This window comes from Sinocyclocheilus rhinocerous, unplaced genomic scaffold (genome assembly GCF_001515625.1).
Source record: "Sinocyclocheilus rhinocerous isolate Xijiao unplaced genomic scaffold, SAMN03320098_v1.1 scaffold57, whole genome shotgun sequence".
Taxonomy (NCBI): Eukaryota; Metazoa; Chordata; class Actinopteri; order Cypriniformes; family Cyprinidae; genus Sinocyclocheilus; species Sinocyclocheilus rhinocerous.
In genome coordinates, this window is record NW_015652130.1 from 1,412,111 (window position 1) to 1,438,182 (window position 26,072).

The 26,072-nt window shown below is 36.1% G+C and overlaps 1 protein-coding gene across 10 annotated transcripts in view; it reads left to right on the plus strand.

Annotated features, from left to right (window-relative positions):
• The window catches only part of LOC107713520 (neural cell adhesion molecule L1-like protein), an 88,200-nt gene extending 62,572 nt beyond the window's left edge, over nt 1-25,628 (plus strand). For 5 of the 10 annotated variants that reach the window (XM_016519046.1, XM_016519048.1, XM_016519047.1 and 2 more), the window contains 22 exons: nt 13-197; nt 774-905; nt 1,153-1,296; nt 2,483-2,594; nt 3,655-3,821; nt 3,939-4,098; nt 4,179-4,303; nt 4,721-4,822; nt 5,750-5,947; nt 6,174-6,244; nt 7,810-8,032; nt 9,714-9,829; nt 10,026-10,230; nt 11,557-11,679; nt 15,349-15,525; nt 17,151-17,180; nt 17,652-17,726; nt 20,233-20,340; nt 20,776-20,937; nt 21,299-21,430; nt 22,597-22,669; nt 24,964-25,628. In XM_016519046.1, the coding sequence (XP_016374532.1) occupies nt 13-197; nt 774-905; nt 1,153-1,296; nt 2,483-2,594; nt 3,655-3,821; nt 3,939-4,098; nt 4,179-4,303; nt 4,721-4,822; nt 5,750-5,947; nt 6,174-6,244; nt 7,810-8,032; nt 9,714-9,829; nt 10,026-10,230; nt 11,557-11,679; nt 15,349-15,525; nt 17,151-17,180; nt 17,652-17,726; nt 20,233-20,340; nt 20,776-20,937; nt 21,299-21,430; nt 22,597-22,669; nt 24,964-25,165 (3,022 nt within the window). In that variant the 3' untranslated portion in view covers nt 25,166-25,628. Of the gene's footprint in view, nt 1-12; nt 198-773; nt 906-1,152; nt 1,297-2,482; nt 2,595-3,654; nt 3,822-3,938; nt 4,099-4,178; nt 4,304-4,720; nt 4,823-5,749; nt 5,948-6,173; nt 6,245-7,809; nt 8,033-9,713; nt 9,830-10,025; nt 10,231-11,556; nt 11,680-15,348; nt 15,526-17,150; nt 17,181-17,651; nt 17,727-20,232; nt 20,341-20,775; nt 20,938-21,298; nt 21,431-22,596; nt 22,670-22,775; nt 22,833-24,963 lie in introns of all 10 variants that reach the window. The other 5 variants (XM_016519053.1, XM_016519050.1, XM_016519054.1 and 2 more) reach the window with 5 other exon arrangements.
• The last annotated feature ends 444 nt before the right edge of the window (nt 25,629-26,072 follow it).

Genomic DNA, 26,072 nt, shown 5'->3' on the forward strand with positions numbered 1-26,072 from the left:
TCTGTCTTTCAGCCCCACACCAAAAGTGGAGTGGGTTAAAATAGGCTTCCACGAGCTTCCAGAAAGAGCCGAGGTGGAGAGTCATGGGAAGTTGCTTACTGTAGAGATGGTGAATGAGGAGGATGAAGGGAAATATATGTGCAGAGCCAAAAATCCCCATGGAGAGGTTGTGCATTATTTTCATGTTACAGTAGAGGGTGAGTCATATTATTGATCACATTAATCTCATAATATAACCACAGTAAATGCGCCAGTGTTGGTTTATAAATGGTTTCAATATCATGTCTGTATTAAAGACACTCTTTGTAGTAAAAGAGCGCCATCTTCTGTCCAAATACAAAGTATGCATGATTAGGACAACTAGAAATAGAGTCCTAACATAATACAAGGATACAGTGATAATTTTGGGTATGATAAATGATCATTTTCAGGTTATTAAGAGAACAATTATGCATGCATATATCAGATTACTGTTCACAACTGATAACCTTATATTTAGTGTTTCTGTATTTTCATTACATATAGTGTCTGTATTTTTCCAATACAGACCTTAGTTAGAGTAAATGCCATATTGAATTTAACACAGAAAAAACGAGACTGTGAGGGATAGATATATCTATATTTTCAAGCAACAAGAAAGGTCAGGCCACACGACTTCTCGACTTTTAACAACTCTTTGTGTTCAAACATCAGTGACTATTAGGAAATATCTAACCACTGAATGCCACAATTGACTAATCAAATTATGTCATGTGATTCTTCTGCATGAACAGAGCCTCCTGAATTTGAGATTGAACCTCAAAGTCAATTGGTGACAATTGGAGCTGATGTGGTGATCAAGTGTGTTGTGAAAGGAAATCCTCAACCTAGCGTTGCATGGAGGGTCAATGGCCAACCTCTGAACGGTAAACATTCCTAATTACTGAACCTTTCATTAACAATATAAAATGGCCCGGCAAGCATTGTACTGTGTAATGTACCAATGTTTGTTAATGAAAACTATAATTGTCACCACTTTTTTTGTTTTATGTACATGGGTGTAATTGCATTTAAATAATCAATTTCCTTATGATGATAATTTTACAGTAATAGTTTTTATAAAGATATCCTGCCATACTGTACTTTAACTAATCATTTAACCCACATTTTCAGATGTCCCAACATCCAATAGGAAAGTCTTAAAAGATGGCACCATTTCCATCCACAACGCAAAGCCTGAAAACAGCGCTGTTTACCAGTGTGAGGCCACAAACAGACACGGCACCATCCTAGTCAATGCCAACATCATGATTATGAGTAAGTAAACTGTACACGGCTTTAACTATTCGCATTCAAATGAAATATGGTGTCTTCCTTGTTTGAGATGAGCTATAATCTACTATTGTGATTGCATTCAATAATACACAGATCTGCATGTTGAAAAGAAATTTCTGTTGATATGCAAAAAAAGACTTGATATTATTAATTTGATGGTGCAAAGTTAAAAATGATCAATAAAGTCTTTCCATTGTGTTCTTTTTTTCACAAAATCATGTTTGGTGATTAAAGGATAAGATAAGACTTCACCTTACAAACGGCTGTCAAGAGCCAAAAAATAAATAATTAAATAAATACAATACAATTCAATTATGAGAAAGTGTAACATGCTAGAACAAAACGTGATTTTTGGAATCGGCATCCCAAAATGAGTAAGAGACAAGTATTGACTTTTATTCAGGAAATATGCTTTAAGGTGGTGTTATCGTTTGCTTGTAGAGATGTTTTGTTCCATGCTTAAATGCAGTTTATAGTACAAAAAAAAAAATTAGGCTCAGCCTCCATCCATTTAAGAGATGCCCCTTGCATTATTCATTTTAGAAGTGCCTACGTATGGGATATTCATGGTTTCATTCACTCTAGGCCCAAAAAAAAAATCACATAAAAACACCACGGTGTTGCTTGGCTGTGAACAAGCATCTGTTTTTTTGTTAGTGTGGACAGAGCCATAAGCTGAGGTGTGATATGGACAGTGGACGGCCCTTGGGTTTGTTCAGAGAGCGTAAGGTCCTCATGATAGTACACAGGCTTTAGGGTGGAGCTCTTCTGTCAGTTCTGATCTCCAGACACACTCTCCCTCAGGCAGCCAGACGCTTTTATGTGCGAACAATTTCGCCTTCCTCCATTCATATTCAGTTGCGAGAACCAAAGCATGTGTTGCTTTCATCTGGGAGATAAAATAAGCTGCTAAGGATCCTCACTTTAAAAAAAAATATGAAAAGGGAAAATGAAATTAAATAAAGAAGAAGCAGAAAAACATATCTCAACTCTCTCCCTCTCAAACCCGCTTACCTCCCCTGATAGAGCAGGAAGCTGCTTTTCCAAGGACAAGGACTTTTTTTTACTAAACTGATAACAATGTGCATCACAAGAAAAGAGATAAAGAGACTAATCCAATCGTGTTTTGTCATGTTTAATGGTGCAATGCTGATAACTCTCTCCCCAGACATCCAGCCCCTGATTTTAACAGAAAACAATCTGCAATATATGGCAGTGGAGGGGAAAGGTGTGGTCATGCACTGTAAGGTCTTCAGCTCACCAGCATCCAGTATAACATGGTGAGTAGAGTATTTGCACAGGCCAGCAGAGGGCAGCACAGTTCTAGAGGCGTTAGTGCTGCAGTGATAGAGTGTCTTGCATGTGGTTTCGCGCTAGTGAAGCAGTTTACTCAAGGGTGGGCCCTCAGGCTGTGTTCAGCACTGTGATAATGAGGTAAACTACTCATGTGGATCTGTAAGTATGCTACTGTTAAGTTAAAGCAGTAACAGCAGAAGTGTTGCCTGTGGTGGCATGTTAGAGAAAGCAAACAGAGCATTTTATTGAATTCATAAAATGTACACTATGGTTTCAAAGTTTGGGGTTGGCAATATTTTTAATGTTTGTAAAAGAGCTCTTATGCTCATTAAGGCATCAATATATTTTTTAAAATATTCTTACAATTAAAATACGTTTTCTACTTTAATGTAATTTATTCCAAGCTGTATGTTCAGCATATCTGATTTAGTGGAAACCATTTTTTTTTCAGTCCAAAAAACACCATTTATTTGAAATAGAAATCTTTTGCAATTATATAAATATCTTTACTGTCACTTTTGAACGATTGAAAGTGTCCTTGCTGAGTTAAAGTATTATTTATTTATTTATTTGTTTAAAATCTTATGGAGCTTAAACTTTTGAACAGTAGTATTTCTAAAAATAAAATTAATGTTTTATTTTAAAAGTTCTGTTCAGAGTGAAATCTATTAAATAATGTATGTTTTTTGTCCTGTGAGACTTATATTTTAGTACAAAGTTGCAAAAAAATACGTGCAAACACTGAAGATGAAAAAAAGACAACAACAAAAAAAGCGAATGCAAAGGAAGAGCAACATTTTGGTCACCTTTTTTAGTGCTAATTAGGCACTGTTATTTATTTATTTATTTTAGTTATTTTTTGCAGGGCAAAAAAAAAAGTTTTTTCCAACTTTTTGTCTATTTGGATTATTGTGGTTTACAGGCTTTTAGGTGCAGTGAGTTTTTTTTTTTTTCCCTGAGATTTTAGAAAGACAGGGGAACACTATTATTCACACAGTTAGTGCTGTTTTCTGAAAATGACCCAGTTGGTTTATGGTTGCACAGGAGTAAAGCTGACAGTGCCAATGCAGTGGAAGGAGAAAGGTTTTCTGTTCATAAGAATGGTTCGCTGGAGATCCACAACATAATGAAAGAGGACATGGGGGAGTATTCTTGTTTTGCTCAAAACACTGAGGGCAAAGTTGCCATTGCCGCAACACTTGAAGTCAAAGGTAAGAGAAACATATACTCTTGTAAATCAATCAAGTTCAAGGGGTTTACTAGATTCAAAAATCAATCAAATTAAGTTAATCCATATAATCCAAAATGAGTTTTGCTTTCCTTGTCAGATCCCACCAGAATAGTCGATCCTCCACGTGATTTGCGGGTTTTGGCCGGAACCACTATCCAGTTTTCATGCCAGGCAGAGTTCGATCCCTCCATCGGTGATGACTTTGAGATTCTCTGGGAAAAAGATGGCATGGCCCTCAACGGCAGTGAGAACGCACGGTAAAATACAACAGGATGTCATTCTTTTACAGTAGCGAATATCAGAGCTATCTAATCAGTGTCTTTGCTGGTGTCTGTAGATATATCCTGAACGATGGAGTGCTTGAAATCATTAATGTGAGCTTTGGAGACCAGGGCTTTTATGTCTGTGTGGCCAGAACACCAGTCGATCAGGACGTGGCGGTTGCACAGCTTTCAGTTGTGGGTGAGTTATGTGATTTTGGTCTACACATTTTAGGAAAGTAAAGATGGACAGAAGTTTTGAGGGCTGAATTGGGTTCAGCACACGACGCAGGCGGGATTCTGCTACCTGCTGCAGCACGGCTGGAATTATACCCTTAATAAGACAGCACCATGTAGTATTTGTACAAATGAACTAGCTGGAGACATGACCTGGCAGGTAGTGCATGAGCTCTGACATGTTTGAAACCAGCTGGAGTCATTTCCCAGACCCAACTTCCCTCTTCTCCCATTCATTTCCTTCTTTTCTCCCGCTGTCTCCAAAATATCTATAAAATGGCAAAAAAAACAAAAAAAAGCAACTATATCATGTAATGAATCTGATTGAACTCGAGATGCTTGATCAATTGACAGCCCTAAATAAAACTTATTGTTTTCTTAGATGTTCCTGATCCACCAGAGGATGTGATCCTTTCCGAACATAATGGCAGAAGTGTGAAACTGCAGTGGATTCCAGGAGATGACCATAACAGCTCCATTACTGGTAACATAGTCATAACACTCATATTGTCCATATACTGTATTACTAAATTTGGATACACTACGTACGGATTATAGACAAGGACTTGAAATAAATGATATATTATATAAATGACTCAACATAAAAGTTTATGGTTGGTAATTTTTTTTAGGTTTATGAAGTCTCTTATGCTCACCAAGGATGCATTTTTATCACTGTAAAAACAATTACAATTTAAAATAACTCTTTTCTATTTTAATATAGTTTAAAATTGAATTTATTCCTGTGATAGCAAAGCTAAGTTTTCATCAGCCATTACTTCAGTCTTCAGTGTCACATCATGTATTAGAAATTATTCTAATATGTTGATTTGATGCTCAAGAAACATATTTTATAATTTCAATGATAAAAACATTTGTGGTGCTTTTTTAATTTTTTCCCCAGGATTCTTTGATGAACAGAAAGTTCAAAAGAAAATATTTTATTTGAAATTGAAACCTTTTACGATATTATAAATGTCTGTTACTTTCACTTTTTAAGTGAATGCATTATTGCTGAATAAAAGTATTAATTACTTTAAAAAAAGTCTTAACTGACCCCAAACTTTTGAAATGGTAGTGTAAAATGTCATTAAAATTATATGTAAATTTGGGGCGTTACAAAGTATTACACAAAATGAATATCACACAGCTGCACTGGGATGCAGTTTATGGACAGATTAATTTTGCTCACGCACTATAAAAGATTGGAAATGCACAGTTGTTACTATTTTGTTACTGTTACTGGTCTGTTTTCTATCTGATTTACCATTCAACAAAAATGTTCATTTAGGTTTTAACCTAAAGTAGTCTGTTTGAGTCAGTCAATTTAAAGAATATTTCCTGACAAAATCCAGTTAATTAAAATGTTGTGCATGTATTGACTCCAGTTCTAATTTTAAACCTTGTGCAGAGTTTGTTATAGAGTTTGAGGAAAGCCAACATGAGCCGGGCAGCTGGAGGGAGATGATGAGAGTACCGGGAAACCATCACTCCGCTCTGCTGAAGCTTCACAGTCACGTGGACTACCGATTTAGAGTCTATGCCATCAATGAGGTGGGAAGAGGTCGGCCAAGCCAGGCCACTGAAAGATACAAAACTCCAGCATCAGGTATCTATGAGCTTTCCTACTGTTTCTCCTAACCATGCCGCCTTTACAGATAGCAGTGAGGCCAACTTCATCGCCTACTGAACTTTAAAATATTCAAACTTGTGAGATAATTGATTTTCCCTGTCGTTTAAGCTCCAGTCTAAAGTGCATATTTCACAGGCCATTTTTCTTTCTTCCACTAACAATTTCACCTCCAACAAAATCCATATTTCTGCTCTTTCCAAAGCACCCGACAAGAACCCAGAAAATATCAAGATCGAAGGTCATTTGCCCCATGAAATGGATATCAACTGGGAGGTACGATGCTAAACGTTCAATTCCAGTAGTCTTCGGGAATATCTAAAGTTCAAAGCACTGGAAGGGCTGCACAGATAAAGAAGTGCTCTCAAATACTGAATTTCATTTAGTTCTCAGAGGGGGAGAGAAAACTAACAGTGTCAGTTGTTAGGTTCCAATTATCGATAAGCGTATTCCCCAAGATAGGAGTTTTTGCATAGCAAAACACAGCTATCTCTATCGCCGTGCTGTTGGGAAAGTTACAAAGCCCTGCTGAAATGGATCTCTCTGGACACAGGTTCCCATCAAAAGGAGCCCAGAGTGAGTCTTTGATTGAAAAGTAAAAGGAACGGGATACATAAATTTAGATTTTCACATAAAGGTAAAAATATTTTACAGTGTCTGAGCTATTACTTGGCCACCTTTTCATGCTAATACGAGGAATCTCATTGTTAATGGTGAATATTAGTGAATAATTGCATTTTGTTCGGTCTTTTGCTGCAAGGTGATTGTAAAAGCATAGTTAGCTGTTAGAGCTTTGCTAATAGAAGTCAGTTGTTATAATGTTTGACATCATGAAAAATCGCTGACAGTTAACCAGGTATATCAGCACTGAACATTCTCCAGAAGTTTCCACAATAATAGACCTGCATGGAAAAAAAATGAATTATAAAATCAATTAATTATATATTAATAATAATAATAATAATAAAAAAACAGAAAATAGTGAGAAATCAAAATTTTGGGGAATGTTAAGTACATATTAAGGTAGGAAATGCTTCTTGAGCAAAATCCGCATATTGAATATGATTTCTGAAAGTTCGTCTAATGCTAAAGACTGGAGTAATGGCTGCTGAAAATTCAACTTTGCCATCACTGGAATAAATTACATTTTAAAATGTATTAAAGTGGAAGAAAATGAATTATAAAATCAATTAATTATATAATAATAATAATAATAATAATAATAATAAAAAAACTGAAAATAGTGAGAAATCAAATTTTTGGGGAATGTTAAGCACATATTAAGGTAGGAAATGCTTCTTGAGCAAAATCCGCATATTGAATATGATTTCTGAAAGTTCGTCTAATGCTAAAGACTGGAGTAATGGCTGCTGAAAATTCAACTTTGCCATCACTGGAATAAATTACATTTTAAAATGTATTAAAGTGGAAGTTATTATTTTAAATTGTAATAATATTTCATTACAGTTTTTACTCCACTTTGATCAAACAAGAGACTTCTGAGATTTAAAAAAAAATCTTACCAACCTCAGACTTTTGAAAGGTAATTTATTATTTCACATGATTGTTTCAGACACATCTAAGAAAACAAAGCATGAATATACAGTTCCATTTGCCGGTATCTCAGTAGCTAATTTGCTACTAACTATAATAGTCTAAATAGTCTAAATGTAAGTTTTGATTTCTGCCATTTTTTGTGTGCAATATTCAGCATACGGTCTGTGAGCATGCCCTCTGAGGCTGAGACAATAAAAACACAAAGTGTTTGAGAACTAAATGCTATTTCCTTTGATTTACTGTTTCCTGTCAACTTACTGAGCTCTTTCGTTCTCCTGTCACAGCCACTGTCACCTATTGAACACAACGGGCCTGGTCTGGAGTACAAAGTAAGCTACAGAAGACAAGGCACCGGAGAGGACTGGACGGAGCACATGGTGAAGAGGCACTCATTTCTGGTTAAAAACACCCCAACGTTCGTCCTTTACGAGATCAAAATTCAGACCAAGAACCACGTGGGCTGGGGTCCGGACCCCAAAATAATAACAGCGTACTCAGGAGAGGATTGTAAGTAGGAAGAACCTCTATTGTGTCTGAGCTGTGGAGATGAGCATGCATTCAAATAAGCCAATGCCATTGACATTTCACTCACTGTCAACGCACTGTGCATGTTTACCTTTGAGAGCATACAAAGCAGGTGAAGATTTTGAAAGACGTATCTTATTTTTTTCTAACCTTTTCTTTGTCTGTAAGGGTCTTGTTGCATTGCAAATAAGCATTGCCTGTAAAAGGAAACTATCAGGAGAAAGGAGAATATCAACAAACCTAGAGGGCAGAGAACACTGATGAAATACCATCTTGCCTTTACACAATATCCAAACAGTTGCGCTGATATGCCGATTTGTTTTGCCTTATTGAGGATATTAAATTGCACAAGGGGGAACGATTTCCTCACTCAGAGTCTTTGTAGACTAACAAATGAAATGTTATCATGGCTATGAGCTATTTACATTTGTGGCTATAATTATTCTCTTGCCTTCAGTTTTCTTTTGGAGTTGCCCTCTCGATGTTATCTCAGGTCACTACATATCTGTGCAGTACGATTAGTTTAGTCCCCCTTTCTCTCTCAGTCTCTCCCTCTTTTTTTAATTCTTTCTTAACTAGCTAAAACTAGCGAATGATAAATTGCGGTTTTGCACATGCAGCTTTAAATCTGAGCAAGCTGATGGAATGAAAGTATGATTCATTCTAGTGAATCAGTTCATTTGGACAGTTAATGTACAGTAAATGACCACATTCATAAAATGAATCACCTGTCTGAATCCCTGTATGGCAGAGTTTTATCGTTTCCGATTCCTTAATTGTTCTGTTAACAATTCTGGTTGCACTTTAGAATAGGGAACACACATTCACTATTAATTAAGAGTTTTAAGGGATCTAAAATATGGTCATGCTTTATAAGTACTAATAAAAAGTCAGTATGCTGGTAATATGCATGCTAATAAGCAACTAGTTTATAATGAGAATTGGTCCTTAAAATAAAGTGTCACCACAATTCTTTTAATACCTTTAAAGGGATAGTCCACAAAAAAAGAAAGAAAATTCTGTCTACAGAAATCCAGACTATTGGTATGATATAAAAAGGTAAAATTTATGAATCATAACATGCAAATTTTTTAAACAAAACAACATAAATATTACTCTAAAGTTATTTATGGACAAAAAATATTGCTTCCATCATATAGCTAGCTACTTTTTCAAAAGAAAAGCTTAATATAATTATGTTTCATTTATATGTAGCTTAGCTTGGCAAGGTAGATTTTCAGTGTTGCTTCTCCAACACTGGTGTTTAGGTTTTATTCCATTATAATCAAATCTCTTCCCATTAGCAAGTGTCATATATGGTGTCTGTGAGATTGTGAATGTGATATGTTGTTTATATAGATTACTTAGATTTGTGTATGGTAAATCACTGTTGTGTAGCCAATTTGCCAAGTGTTTGATAACGAAATGTAGCTACAAAGCATAAAAACAATATGATAGTCCATAACTCCACATACACAACTATTACACCCGCCTCAGTTTTTCCCATGATTACCCTCAAAATTACACCACATTTCTTGGTCTCATTTCATGGATATAGCTGAATCTAATTCACTGGCATTATCTTGATGTAGGAACAGTGTAATTTGAAAGCAGCTTTATAGAGCTATTTGTAATATTTCATTTGCATGTGATTCGTCCATAGTCCCCTCGGCTGCTCCAGAGGATGTAGCCGTAGACGTGATGAACAACACCATGATGAAGGTCAGATGGGAGCATGTTCACAAGGACAAACTCAATGGACATCTGGGGGGCTACAGGGTAATTCCACACCAACATGTGTTTTGCTTTTTAGCCATGCGTGGTTTAAAGGCCAGTGACCCCTTTTTTGACCTTGAACTCATCTTGTTTCCCAGCAAGCTGTCAAAGCTTTCCACATGTATTAAACTGTGGTGTTGTTTTACTCATCAGCTGTATTTCACTACCTATGGACGAATCTAATCTCTTGTATTTATAGATAAGCTATTGGAGGCTTCGTAGTCTGCTGGACTCAAAGAAAACACATGGCGACAAGCACACATTGACATTCTCAGGCGAGAGGAACCATGCGGTGGTCACAGGGCTTAGGCCGTTCTCTGAATTCAGCCTCATTGTCATGGCCTTTAACAGCAGAGGAAACGGGCCTGGCAGTCATCCGGTCAGCTTCAAAACACCTGAGGGAGGTGAGTGAGGAGAGGATGTGTGTGAACACTTGAGCTAAACATAATACATTTGGTTCTGTGAGGTTAAGGCTTTTGCAGTTTTCCCCTGATTTGCAGTCAGGATGAGTAGATGCTAGCTGATGAAAGTCAGAGCCAGTCTGCAGGTTTTGGGCAGTTGGATTTGACAGATTTCATAGAAAATCGCATCATGTACTTCGGGCACAGACTCAGATTTTTTTAGCTTCAGACTATCTGTCCAGTCAGAGGATATCAAACACATTTGTTTTTTGAGGCGATTTTAGAACACACATTCTTTCCATTTGTCATGTTTCTGTGAGTTTATTGTTTTTGAAAATTCTAGTAGTATGTAATCCACAGTCATTATACAGTATGATGCCAAGTTGTACTATGTAACCATTTCCAACGTTGACAAGTGTATGATGCCTAATGTTATTTGTAAAATATGTTCCGATTTAAACATTTGTGTAGTGTGTTCCAGCCTTTAGTTTACGTAAAAATACATGTACTATGTCCCAATTTGCATACTATAATGCTAAATAGTATTCAAAATTACAATTATTGTGTCCTAAATCATAGTATGTTGCAAATCTGTGCACACGCTAATGACTAGTATTGCCCACAACCCATTACACATTGGACAAAAATTTGATTATAACTACAAATAAGAATAAAAAGTGTTCAAAAACTACAAACATGGCATATGTGCGAGACCTATAGTTAAGTAGAAATATTTAAATAAAGGGGTTTGAGTAATGAAAAAAATATTTATTTCGTTTATCTGCATCTGCAACAACATTGCGAACATTTATAAAGATACGTTTGGTCATTAACTTGTGTCATGCACGTTACTGACTGCCAGATCAACATGCTACTTAATTTTTCTCCAATATGGTAGGAAATTAAATGAAATTAAATATGGAAGATGTTGACTGTGACAAGATGATGACAGGGCAGTTTAAATGGTGACAGGATGCATGTAACGACAGTGCGTTCTGTTAAAGACACAATTATCATGAAGTAGTATGTCCCAAAGGTTGCCTGCTCTTCTGCTACACACTCAAAGGTGTTTTTTTTTCTTTACAAAAAGAGTACATACTTTTAGGGCATACGTATAAGTATGTGAATTTGGATGCAGAAGTTGGTTGTGGTTTGTCATGTGACCATTCTAGTGACAGCTAATTTGAATATTTGGAAATGCAAATGAGATGTGAGGCTTTTGATATAGGGGAAGATTTCACAGAAGAAATGATAGACCATTTTTGTGTGAAATGTTCCTTTAAATTATTAATATAACTGTCAACTCTTTGTTTCTTTCCCTACCTTTAGTTCCTGGTCAAGTAGCTGCTTTCAGTGTTACAAACATCCAGAAACACAAGGTCACCTTGACCTGGTCTCCTCCGGTTGATGCAAATGGAGTCATAATTGGCTTTATCCTCCAATATCAGCTAAGTATGTGAACATTGCATTTCCAATTTGTTCATAACCCTCACTATAAACGTCTGCATCTTGCTGTGAGGGTTATGCGCTGGGGTTTGAGTAAACAGCTCTTATTACTGATATTCATTTCTGACGTGGCCCATGACACAGCGGCATTACTGGTCATTACAGCGATTCTACAGTGAAACCACAAACCACTAGATTTGCATTGAAGGTTTTTAGGACTCTGTTCATGTCACTTAAAGGGCCAGACTACAGAGCATAAAAAAGCTATTGCCCTGTGTCAACATGTTCCCTGTGATGCAGATGCGGATTTGGACATACAAAAACAGCAAAGTGCTCTTTGATGGTTTATGTCTCATTACATCGAGTGATGCCTACGTCTCACCACTAGGAGATATTGTTGTACCACCTACCTTAGGGTTGGCAGCTGCATCTTAAATTCAACAGAGACTACAGTATTATGAAAATAACTGCACAGGACCTCAATAAGACACAGTTGTATATTTGCTAAATGATTTATGGAAAACAATTACTTTGACTTGTTAAAGTTGCCTCACTCAATTTGCTTATTTTTATTATACAGGTCCTGTTATATCGAACTGAAGGCACACTAGTGAATTAAACAGCTATTTACTGCATGTCATTAGAGTATGCTTTGGTTTTAATTAGGATTTACAGTGAGAAACACTGCTGATTACATAAACATAGTTGGTTAGCAATGTGCATCGTATTAATAGGTAAGTGATGAACTGTAGGGAAAAGCAAAACATTGTGAAGCATATCTGTAAATATCAGGGGATTTTTTTCAAGATATAGATTTTGATATTCAAAGTGTAATGATAAGATTAAGAATAATTACAGCCGACCACATAAAAACAACTTTTAGACCAATCAGAAGCCACTGTAAACCAGTAGCGTGCAAGCATCATCAGCATTCAAGCCTTGTTAATACGATGGCTACTACACTGAGTTAGTTTTAATTGGTATTAAAAAAAAAATAGTTAAAATAAAATTCTAAAAATTAGTGAAACAAGAAAGCAACTTCATGTAATATATATAAAAAAAAAAAAAGAAAAATAGAAAAATGATTGAAAAATCTTGTTTCGAAAGACATTTTAATAAAAAAAAAATAAATGAAAAATATGATTGCAGTATGTTCCTACTTAAAGTCAAATCAGTTAGACTACTGGGTGAACAACCACATGAAATTAATATTCATGCGCAAAGCTATTTTTTTATTTTTTACAATGTGCTATCCCACCACTTTCAGATTTGGTTATGCCCCTAGGGAAAATGTAAAAAAAAAAAATTGGTTTCTCTTTATTTTTCTTAGAAATATAAGGTCTGCTCGTTGTCTGGACCAGGAATTGCCAACGTTTTTTGTCACCCCTTTGACCTAAAAGATTTACTTGAAGTAACCCCTGAGATTTTAAATAAATATTTTAATGATTTGTTATCTTATGTCACTTAGTGGTCACATGACATGCAGGTAAACAAATAAAATATTTAAGTATTTTTCGTAAGCATTTTATTTTGATTTGATTTTAAATGTAAATGTGTGGTTTAATGAATTATTCACTTTCCGAAATCCCTGCAGTTCCCTCACAACCCTGGTCTACTCGATCCTGGCACATAGGTATTGCAAAGCGCTCATGACAAGACATTCGTGACCTGGTATACCATTGCGATCAAGCCGACCCGCTTTCTCGCACTGACCCTACGCTGTTCTACATGCATCGTATCACAACACCAGGCTGGGCACGTGCACCGCTCAACACGCAACCAGATCCCAGCAGGAGTGATGACGGAGCTGATTATGATGCATACAGTCTGGGAGGCCTAGTCAGCTAATTGTGTTTGATGCTGCTGCTGATCATTGAGGCCAAGTGTCAGGTTGTGTATTAAAAGAAGTGACGTTTTCATCAGGAGAGCTTGCTAGAACCATTGTGCTCCCTTTGAAGTGGGCTCATTGAAGTCCCCTTGAAGAAAGTGGTGTGTAAAATGCTGGCGAGAGAGCGCACAGCTGTACTCGTTGAATGGAAAATAGCAACTGGGATTAAAGAGCCACTGCACAGATGGCCCGCAGCCAGATCCAACTATGCCGAAATCGCACAGAGTTAACAATTCACACATTGCGAATTACTGGAAGATTCAGAAATAGTGTTTTTTTATTTATTTATTTTTGTTTGACAGACTTATTGGGAATTGTTTGAAGGAAAGGGGGACTCCAGAACATGTTGCAGTGCAGACCCAAACGTGTTTACACAACATAAGCATAATAGCTCAATAACACATCATTAGCACATGGATAAGAAATGATGTTTTAATTGGAAGTACCCAATTCGGTACACAAATGCTGCCTGATGACTAACAGCTACTTTCAAATGCACACATGCTTATGTGTGTGCATCATCTGTAAATAACGCTCGTCCCTTGCTGTGATGCGTGAAAGGTCAACTGCAGTTCTTGCCAGGGTTATTAATGCAAACAGAAGTGGTTTGTCACGAGTGAATGCAACAAAAAAAAAGAGAGAAAGAGAGAAAATCTAGTTTGTGTCAAAATATAAAAAAATTGTGTCTACATGCTATACTCAATTTAGAGATTTTGAGTTATTTTGCTACCATAACATGTCTTCAGACTAGTGGAAAGAAACCACTCAAAATACACATTTAAGTGTTTATTTTATTACACTTTGTCTATTTGCGATTTCAATTACAGTACATATCTTTAAAGGCTGTTTTCTCAAAATTTTAGTTTTTCTCATGCACTGAGCCATAAATCTCCACTTCAGTAGCACTTACATACACCAAACTTGCAGTTTTATTCTTGTCTATATTCTGAAGTTTTTTACAGAAGGGTTTGTTCATAAATCATTTGCCTGAAATTTTTCCCCTAAAAATATGGTGAAAATGTATTTTGAACCTGGCTTCATCCAATGTTCAGATTTCTGTTCTGGGGTGTATTCCAGAAAGGAGGTTCAACAAACTCTGAGTTAAAACTTGAACTCTGAGTTGACTTACCCTGAGATTGGAAACTCTGAGTTTTCGGTTTCAGAACAGCTGAACAGAATTAGTTCAATCCACTCTGAGTAGGTTGACTGTGCTGACTGTTTACCAATAATTGCTTGGAAAAACTTTTTTGTTTTAATATTTATTCATATTTAACTTAATGAAAGGAGTGTGTTCAGTTGCAATTTCTTTTTGGAGGGGTGGTGAAATATAAAAATAATTAATATAATAAAATACATTTATAAATATTTATTTATATTTTATGTAATCAAAAAATAGCCACAACATGTAGTCCATACAATAACATTGTGATGCTTTGCATCATACCATAAGACATACAGTAGTATCGTGACAACCTTATTGTCGTCCACTATCAAATTTTGGGTATTGTGGCAATCCTAGTGCAGACTGTCAGTCTGTGTCTGTGTCAGAAGAAGAAAAAAAAAATTGCCCTCTGGCTGACTAAACACGTCTGACATTTCAATGACATGGCCTTCCTGCAACCAGTCCAGCTGAGCGACCAGCCATAACACATGATGAACACATGCCGCTTTGCTGCATAGCTTTATTTTTTATTATCTGTGTGATCATCAATGGATTCTAATATGTGGTACTATATAAATAGTTTAGATTGCATTGACGGTATGCTCTTTTTCCTTTTCCTGTTTAGTAAATGACACAGAGGAACTAGGTTCTCTGATGACCCTCAACATCTCTGCTGACAGCAATAAGCTGCACCTCCAGGATCTGGAAGCACTGAGCAAATACAAGTTTTACCTACGGTGTTGCACGCGGGTGGGCTGCGGACCAGCTGTCAGCGAGGAGCGCACCACTGTCCCCGAAGCGAGTGAGTACGGGCAGCAGCTGCTCAGGGGTGGGGGGGTCTCGGGGGTGTCAGCCTGTGGCATTCCAAAGGACAGGGAATCTGGCGCTCTGACATGGATGACCAAGTTGCTGTTATGGGCATCGACCCGGCGAATGCAGGGGACATTATTTCGACCTCCCATCTCACCAAGCTTTTCATATGCCCATCTAAGCATTTCTTTATAGCTAAACAATATAATAACAGTGTACGACTGGGCTGCATTCATCACTGTCTTGGAAGACCAAGCGCTTATTGATTTGAGGGTAAGAGCTTGCCTGCAAAAAGGAAGAATAAATGATATGTTGCCTTTGGGGATGGAAATGCTGGATTGTTATTAATACAGACGTAGAAATAAGTTGGTAATCAACATCAAAAAATATATTAAAAGAAAAAACCACACAACTGTGAATTTAAAGCACATTTATCATGATTAATGGTTCACGCTGCCATACTTATCATCGGCAGTTAGCAGATTGTTGATAAAGTGCTGTTTATTTCCGTTTCGCCAAGGGTTCATATGGAAGTTGTGTTTACGGAAGAAATATGATCGAGATGAAAATCCCAAGGTGTAATTCCAATATTCGGCAGAGTAATAGAAAACAGTCAAGAAAACAAATGACTGCTCTGATGTGAGGGGAGATATCTTTACGTGTCAATGGGAAACAACTGCCTAAACATGACCAGTATACATCAAGAAAATCAGCTGATTTCAAATACAGTTAGTAAAAAAATGTTTTGTTTATGTGCAATCGGGAGCATATGATAGATAATGTCTTATTTTAAAATAGTTAATGTTTGTTTCATGTATTTCTGGACATGTTACCATAGTAATACCATGTTTTTTGGCCATGAAACTATGGTGTATTCGACTAAGTGCCTTGTACAAATTACCAGTAAATTAATGTCTAATATATAACATCAAACAACAATGCTGCCAAGAAAAATTATTTTAAGCAAGGCACTACATGCAAAATCATTGGTATTTTGTTCTTCTTTTCTTTTCTTTCATGCACTGTCAGATTTTGAGATTTTGGGCTATTTTGCTTTCAAAACATGTCTTTTTTTCAGACTAGTGGAAAGAAAACGTCCAAAATACACATTAAGTGTACTTTATCTATTTGTATTTGTAGATTTCAGTTACAGTTGAAAAGTATCTTGGTACTGTATTTCCGTGTATTTCTGGGCATATTACCATGGCAATTTCCTGTTTTTTGGACACAAAACATGGTGAAACCATTGTATTATTTGAAGTACCTTAGTTTCCATGCACATACCATGGTAAATGAATATGGCAGTTTTTCCCTACTATATATATCACATACCATGGTATTTCCATCTGATGCATACAAAATGCCTTTCAAAACCCTTCTTTAATACGTTCATATTTCTGGTGAGACATTTAAAAATATGACATCATATTTTTAAATACTTCGGAATGGAATTTTCCAAGCTTCTTGCTATTGCTTTCTCGCTTTAATGCTTCGGTAACAGGCACTGCTGTCTTATAAACAAGCTGTCTTATGAACTAAAGTTGTCGTGATTTCAGTGTCTTTCTGTCGTGCTTGCAATATGTCTTTTTCATTGCTTTATTGCTTTTGTTTTGCCAGCTTCAACAGATGTGGCCTCTTTCAACATCAGTATGAAATCTTCTGTTTTGTTTAGCACTAGAAATAGCTAACACACTAGACAAGAAAATAAAATTGTAGCTGTATTGTAGGACTCTATCTTGAAAATGCATGTGTTCATAATAGGGTAATCATTTCATTTTCATATACCGTAGAAGCATAATGCTTTGTTTTCTTTTGCCCTGTCCTTGTGTGAGTCTAGCTGACAGTATAGGTCTTGATGGTTGCTAAATTAGATAAATCTCACTATTAACCGGTCATCTGCTCTTTGTTGGTAGCTGAAACTAATTGATTTATTCCATTTAATCCTGTTCGATCCGTTCGAAATGTTTCTTGCATAATGCTATAGTTCATCTAACATAGAAAATATTTATATTTCATTTAGCATCCGCTTGTTTAGTACATCACATGGCTGCTTCTTTCTTAGCCACATCACTCCCTTAGAATAGTTCAAACCATTTAAAATACTGTCTTTCTTTCCAGGAAAATCCGGCTCACGATTTCCTCCAAGAAAAACCACTGTTTCCCCTGTGGCTAATGCTACTCTTTCTTCTATAGGTACTAAACCACACAAAAGCAAGTCTGAAAGAACAAATGAGAAACAAATTGGGCTTTTTATGCCAGTAAACTCTGCAAATATTCAGTTATGTAATAACAAACACATTCAAAAGTTTGGGGTTGGGAAGGTTGTTTTTTAATATCTCTAAAATAACTTTTACAGTTATGATCACCTCAGCTGCGTTAATTTGAACAAAAATACAATAAAAACTGTAATATTGTGAAATATAATTATAGATGTTTTCTGTTTTAATACATTAAAAATGTCATTTACAAAGCTGAATTTTCAGCATCATTACTCACTCCAGTGTTGTGTCACATGATCCTTCATAGATCATTCTAATATGCTGATTTGCTGCTCAAGAAACATTTCCTATTATTGTCACAGTTGAAAACAGTGATTAATATGTTTGTGAAAACCGTGGTATAATTTTTGATAAACCAAAAAGTTCAAGTTTTACTGTCGGAATGCTGAATAAACTGTACATTTCTTTAAAATAAGTAAACAAGTAAAAATCTTACTGACCCCAAACATTAGTGTATTTATGGATGAAGTGGCAAGGTCTGATTTGTTAGGGTTTATCGGAGGACTGAGGAGCAGTGCTGATGTAGCCCAGAAGTGGATTTTAAATGGATAAGAGGAAGCCGTTTAAATTCCGTTGCTAAATTTCCCCACAAAAGTGGCTTTCGGGACCAGTCTCGCAGGACACGTGTGGCGCGAGCTTTCCTCCCTCCCGCTGTGGCGGCAGATGCGGACTGACAAACCTCCAGCTAGCTCGCTCAATATTTATGCGCCATTTCTGTGTCAAGCAAAGGTGTCACACCGCACCGATGATTAAAGCAATTTCTGCAATAACAGGGTGGATGGAAATGCATCACGATTAGAGGATGTCATTCAAGCATGGGGCGATGGGCAGGATAGCCACGGTCCTTTGGTGCAGATGGATTCCTGAAAAGAGCCTGAGAATAAATGTGTTCCATTTGCATGTTTTGCCCAAAGGGAGAGGTGTTGTGTGATTGAGATGTGTGGTAATGAGTTTTGACAGCAGACAACAGTCTGCCTAATTGCTACACCTGAAGGTGATGAAAACACAAGTTATCTGTGATTGATATAGCTCCGGTGGCACACCGTGAAGGTAGCAATTGTCCAAGTCGAATACTTTTAGCTTCCTGAATAGAAACAGTGTACGCTGTATTCAGGTCTTTCTGTGGCTCTCAGAATTTGGTGACTGCGTAATTATTACTTTGCGACTCGGTCTAAAATGATCTTCTATTATTTCCTCTTATTTCGCCCAGTGTAACGAGCACATCATTATTTCAGGTCGTTAATTAGTCATTTAATTACAGAAGACTCACAGCTATGTTTCTGATGGAAATTAAACCGCACTCCATTCTATCATCTAAAGATCCACCATTTGTTTGTGCCATCCCATCACGTTCATTTCTTTACGCTGTGTCCTAACCAGCCGCGACACTAGGGTTTCCAGTGACAAGTAATTAGTCTGACCACAATGAAAGTAAAAATGCTCTGCATCGTAACAAGCTACCAGCCAATCAAAACACATTTAGTGTTCACATGACAAAATGACAGTAATTATGAGCTCCTAAGTAGCACATCTTTGTCAAACTGGTAATTACTTAGAATTAGTTTGAACACTCCAGCGTTTCTTAATTCTACACTAGTAAAATGCATTTATTTATGAATTAGTTATTATGAGGGTTTCCATTAAAGCACATTATTTCATCCGAGGATATAAACAACTCCAAGTTGTTATTTATCTATTTGTTTTTAATATCATTATGATAATTCCAAGTTGACATGAAGCTGCGCAATATTTTGTTATGCAGAGCTGTACTTTGGACCAATCAGGTTTCCTTGTGGGCGGGGCTACCTACTTAAAAACAGGTTGTGTAAAGAACTTTACATAGAAAATGTGCTTTTATTATTTCACGCCTGGTTAGGACAGCGTTAAGGACCGTTCACACCAAGAACAATAACTAAAAAGATAAAGACAACTATAACGATAACTATATTAGCATCCACACCATTGCATAATTTCATTATGTTAATTATAAGCATGTGGTACCATTTTTAATGCTTGAGCACTTTAAAGCCGGATGGATTCTGATTGGCTATCAATATGTTTAATGTTAATTTTGAAAGTGATTCCAACGATATGTTTTCTCTGTTCTGTTATTGCTATAGTTGTGGTGTGGACTATGCTATTCTTTTAAATTTGGAATGATTTCTAAACTCTAACATTATAGTTATCATCCTTGGTGCAAACGGGCCTTTACTGCAATACCAGTGCATTGCAACTCTAATGCATTAGAAATCATGGCTCTGCCAATAAGCAGCATTTCGTTGAAGTGATATCTGGCAAAGTTCATGTATTACAGTGAATATAAAGAAAATAAAGAAGGCACTCTTTCTCCATCTAACAAGCAACCCCTCCTTGTGTCATTTACAGTACTAACCCTCTGTGTCATTTCTCTCTTTTCTCAGCTTTGTTGAATATTAGCACCACAGTTAGTCACAACTTTGCAAATATCAGCTGGATTCCAGGCACAGAACAGACGGAGTCAGAGTTATACGTTGCCTTTATGAACAACCGTAAGCGTTTCTTACTGTTCTCCATCCTTGTTCTTGTAAATTAAATTAATAAGTCATGGACATGGTAAATTCAATCAAAAATAAAATAGTTCGTTAGTTATTTGTGTAGCTTTTAGAGAATTATCATAGATTTACAAGTAGCTATATATCTTTATATCTATGTATCCTCATTTTCATAGTAATAATTTATAGTTTATATATTTAAAATATAATTATTAAGGCTGTCTTTTTTTTGAGTAAATTACATAATGTAATCTTGATGGAATTTACAAATACCTGTAGGTTCAATTTTCAATTGCATGACTTAATGAACATGCTAATTTGGCAGCCATAATAATTGTTCACCTCCCCTCATATACAGTATAATTATGTGTATATATAGTAGAGATTTCTTAGTATACTAACACCACTTCACCCACTATGTACATCCTGTAGGTGAAGGTAACTGGAAGATTTCCGATGCGCTAAATTCTTCTAAGACTTTCCACATCATTGAAGGGCTCGAACCTGCGACTGAATACACAGTGCGTCTTATGACTAAAAGCTGGGTTGATAATTCTAGTATTTTTGAAGACGTTATCAGGACCAGTGCCAAAGGTGAGGGGAACGTGGTCTCCGAGATGACAGAAATGCAAAGCAAAATCGTCTTTGTCTCTTCTTTTCCCATCTCATCAAGAGTGCGAGCAACGTCCTGTGATAAAATTATCATGCGTGGTTTGCCTCATGTCCATCCCAGAGCATGTGTTCTGTGGACTTGATAAAAGGAATTATGCTTTATCAGCCTCTGCCGTTGATTAATTAGACATGCAGTCTGGCAGTTTACTATTAATATCTGCACATTTCCATTCTAGAGTTTGCCTGGTGTCTCATATAGTGTAAGATGTTCTCAGTTGAAGTCAATATTCGGTAAAGTGTCCTCAGGAAATGTCAAACTAAGAGAATGTTTTGTCTCTCGCAGGTCTGGCCAGTATTCATGGAGGCATCTCCAACCAGGGCTGGTTCATCGGGCTCATGTGTGCCATAGCTCTGCTCACCCTCATTGTGCTCATAGCGTGCTTTGTGAACCGAAATAAAGGCGGAAAGTACTCAGGTATTCTCTCACACAATGAAACAAATCAGTTGCTGGGGAAAATTGCAGAGTTCTTTTGTGAAGGTGAACTGAATCCGCTAAAAGCCAAAAGGTTAACTAGAAGTAAAAAAAACACACACTGAAAGTAAGATGGAAAAACACTGTATATCAAATTCACAGCTCGATCATCACAGCAGCACATGGAACGTGTTAATGTGTTTATATTTAGAACATTTTGCACATCTTCGTTGGGGGCTGCAAATTGGGTATGATTCAAGGTTCTACCCAATAACGTAGTTGTATTTTTAACTGGATCTTCTTAACCGCTGTAACATTTACAACTGTGAAAGTTTTCTAATTAATGTACAGAAACAGCATGAGCCAGATCTGTTCATTTACATGTGTTAATATGAACTTGCCGATGTGCTTGCTCATGCAGTACAATTTAAATAATAATAATCATAATTAATGAGAAAAAGTTAATGGAACAGTTGGTATGAAATGTAGTTACAGGCTAACCTTAAATTACCTTAATGTATGTAAAGGTAATTTAAGGTTAGCATATTTACAGCATTTCTTGATAATTTCTTGATCAGTTAAATAAATTACCTTTAAATACAGTACATACTTAAATTAACTACTTATAAATTTATGTCTTGATAATTTCTTGATTGATTAAATGCAAATTATGTAGCTTTACACAATACTTTTCAAAAGTTTGGGGTTAGTGCATTTTTTTAAATAAAATTAATTAATTCATAATTAAATAAATACATAAAAATAATAATAAGAATAATGATATAAAATATTAAGAAGCACCACATGTTTTCAACATTGATAATAATAAGAAATGTTTCCAATCAGCATATTAGAATGATTTCTAAAAAAGGGATCATGTGACACTGAAGACTGGAGAAATTGCTGCTGAACATTAAAAAAAATATTATTACAATTAAATTTTTACTGTATTTGTGATCAAATAAATGCAGCCTAGAGACTTGTCAAATACTTTAAAAAGTCTTACCTACCCTAAACTTTTGAATGGTAGTGTGTTTATATATGTAAATAAATAAATAGTATATACACAGTGTATATATAATATTAATAAATATAATGTATGTTAATAGAAAGATACAGAATATTTGTTAGTCTCTCTAAATTTACAATGCTCTCTTGTGTTGATTCAGTGAAAGAGAAAGAGGACCTGCACCCCGACTTGGAGTCCCAGGGCATAAATGATGATACCTTCTGTGAATACAGGTATTTCAAACCGCCAGCAAGATTTACTGCACACATAGTGGCAGAATGACGGCAACCTCTGACACTGTTTCCTTGTAATTTGTGCATTTTTTCTTTGGTTTGAAAGCCAGCACCAAACCAGCCTGAGCTCTGGACGTGCAGCAAGCTAAAGTAACCACCACACGTATGTGCTAAACAATAACAACAAAACCAATGTTGTTCACACATCAGTGCCACTGATGTGTTCCTGTTTCACATGTGGCTTTGTGAGTAGCTAGAACACATGTAGCACTTTAGAAACAATGGCTTTGCTGTAAAAATGAAAATGCGAGCGAACAAAAGATTTCCCAGTAGGATGATGGTAAACAATCCGGTTTAGTTGAAAGACACTTATCTTGAGGCCGGCAATAAATGTGTTTCTTGTTTTATTAATCATTCAGCAATCCAGTAACAATCTCTTCAAGAACAGTGTGTGTAGTGATAATTATTAATCTGAAATATTTTGAGCAGATTATCCGAGATGTGTTCATGATGAAGGCTGAACTCTAGATTTGCCCAGCTCAGTGTCTTGTGTTTCACTATTTGAAACACAAGGCTTTTTTTATGCAGACGTCAAACAGTGTGTGAATGCATGAGCTTCACGGTTTGAGTGAAGATAATGCATGCTCAAATGCACCCTTCCACCTTCAGAATTTTCTATCATATTAGCCATTCCGTTGGGTTTGGGGCTGGTGGTTTCATGCACTGTGTGTTAGAAACAGGAATGAGTTGTAATGCTGGAGTGTTTCTCTATTGCTCTTTTTAAAGGAGTTGTTCACAATACTGGCAATATTGTTGTTATTTACTTGCCCTCATGTTGTTATGAACCTGTATGGGTTTTTTTGTTTGTTATATTTCAGGTCTTCTGAATACAAGTAGCAGATTTGTGTGAAGGAACAGACTATGCACTTTTGTCAAAATGAATAACATATTTGACTGTAAATCAGCATTTGTTATTTGTTAAACACATTTTGATATTGAATTTTGGGCACAAACAAGGGCTGAACTGTCTCATTATATTGTAAGTGAAGCACAACTTAAATTTCTAATTTTTTCCTCACACAAAGTTTGCATACGACTTCAGAAGACTTACCATTCAAAAGTTTGGGGTCAGTACATTTTTTAAAATGTATTCTGAAAGAAGTATGCACACCAAGGCTATTTAAAATACAGTAAAAACAGTAATATTGTGAAATATTATTGCAATTTAAAATAACCATTTTTATTATTTTAACATTTATAAAAAAATATATATTTTTATAAAATGTAGTCTATTTTAAAATTAGTCATTACTCCAGTCTTTAGTGTGACATGATCATACAGAAATCATTTGAATACGCTGATTTGGTGCTCAAGAAACATTTATTATTAATATCAATGTTAAAAATATAATGTTACATATTTTTTGAATATTTTTTTTCAGCATTTGAAGAGTAGAAAAAAAAAAGAAGCATTTATTTTGAAATAAAATTTTTCTGTAACATTCTGCAACATTAGTGTGACTTTTGATAAATTTAATGCATCCTTGCTAAATAAAAGTATTAATTTCTTACCTTTGTATTCTTTCTCTTTTTTTACTGACCACAAACTTTTAAATGATAGTGTATATAATTGGAATAGAATGCACATATGGACTATCTATGTCATGTGGGCTAATTTTATATTTTATTATGCTTTTTTGTTTCATTTTGGAGATTGACAGGTCACTATTAGTTATATGGAAAGAGCTGCATTAAGATTATTCATAAATTATACATTATCTAGCTCCTCTATATCTACTAGAGGAAGGTACTCCGAGCCGATCCTCCCTATACGCAAGCTGCGTCGGGCCCCCGAAACACCAGGGGGCCCCCTTGCTCTCAAAGATGATTTAATTTTAGTTTTGTTTTTGAATTTGGCCAGCGGTTATGAAAACATGAATGATAATTTATTTTAATGTGGTGCGCTGTCGCCCTTTCTACGTAAAAATCAGTCAAATCATGCAATGTGAATGTCGTACAGTCTTGCGCGAGACTAAAAAAATGAATTGAAAGCGTACCGAGCCGCGGAAGAGACACTGTTTCTCAAGCGTTTTCCATGAGCGCGATTCGCGAAGGAGTGAAACACGGACAAATGCGTTTCATTCATGTGTCCATAACCACTCATCCCCCCCACCCCCCGCCGACACAGTTTTGCGTAAGGGCCCCCAGAAGTCTAGGATCGACACTGAAGGTACTGGTTTAGCATAACAAGGACAAGGCAGCCAAACTCAATTTTGTTTCCAATGTCTTACACAGCGATAATGATGAGAAACCATTGAAAAGCAGCCAGCATTCGTTGAATGGTGACTTGAAAGGAAAGGACAGCGGAGACAGCATGGTGGACTACGGCGATGAGGACACTCACTTCCACGAGGACGGCTCTTTTATCGGAGAATACTCCGGACGCAAGGAGAGGGTCTCCATGGAAATCAAGGGAAACAATCAGAGCACAGCATAATGGTCCACGGACAATTTATTTGTTGGACAAGCTCTCACAAAAGGTCAGTCAAAAGGAAACGGAAGGAAAAAAGCATGGCATAACGGTACCCGAAGGACATTTTTGGAATTAATGTGTTATTGTCAAACTCTCAGTCATACTCGCATCATTTTACAAAGCTTAGTTTGTTTCGCGTGCTGTAACTGATCAATCATGTCAGTTGTGTATACTTTTGTGGGGTGTTTTTGTATTAAATCTTTGCAAATCATTGGTGACTTTGGAGCTGCCAGAAAGTTAGCTTTTTTTGTAAATGCAAACTCTGTACACTGTGTTTGCTTTCTTCGTGTCATCATGTAGCCAAGCAAGTTTTATGTCAGGGTATGAACTCTGTATTTTTATTTTTCATTCGAAGCAAATATTATTGACATTTTATATTTCAGATACTGTATACTGTGCATTCATTAAATGTGGGTTATAATGTGTACAAAGGAGTTGTTGCTTAATCATAATTTCGGTTGAAATCCAAAAAGCGTAAGGCAACATAAGGGTTGACTCACAATTACTCTTTTTGCATTGAAATTATTATTATTAACGGTTCGGGTTATACTAACAAGCTGCATAGCCATATTCAGTACCACATAAACCCTACAGTGAGTCTGCTGCTCTTAACCCATTAGCCATAATACAGTATATCATCAAATAGGCAAATACTCAATGTTCATATGTAAAAAAAAAAAAAAAAAAAACTCTTTTGCCTTAGAATGACCTTGATGTTCTGGTAAGTATGAAAAAACTAATTCTCATGGATTCCGTGATACAGGGTTGGAATTCCAAAATTCCACATTGGCATTAAATCCTATCAAATAAGTCCTCCAAGAAATGCAATTTTGTTCATTTATGTATGTTTTTGGAATGGCTCCACATAGAG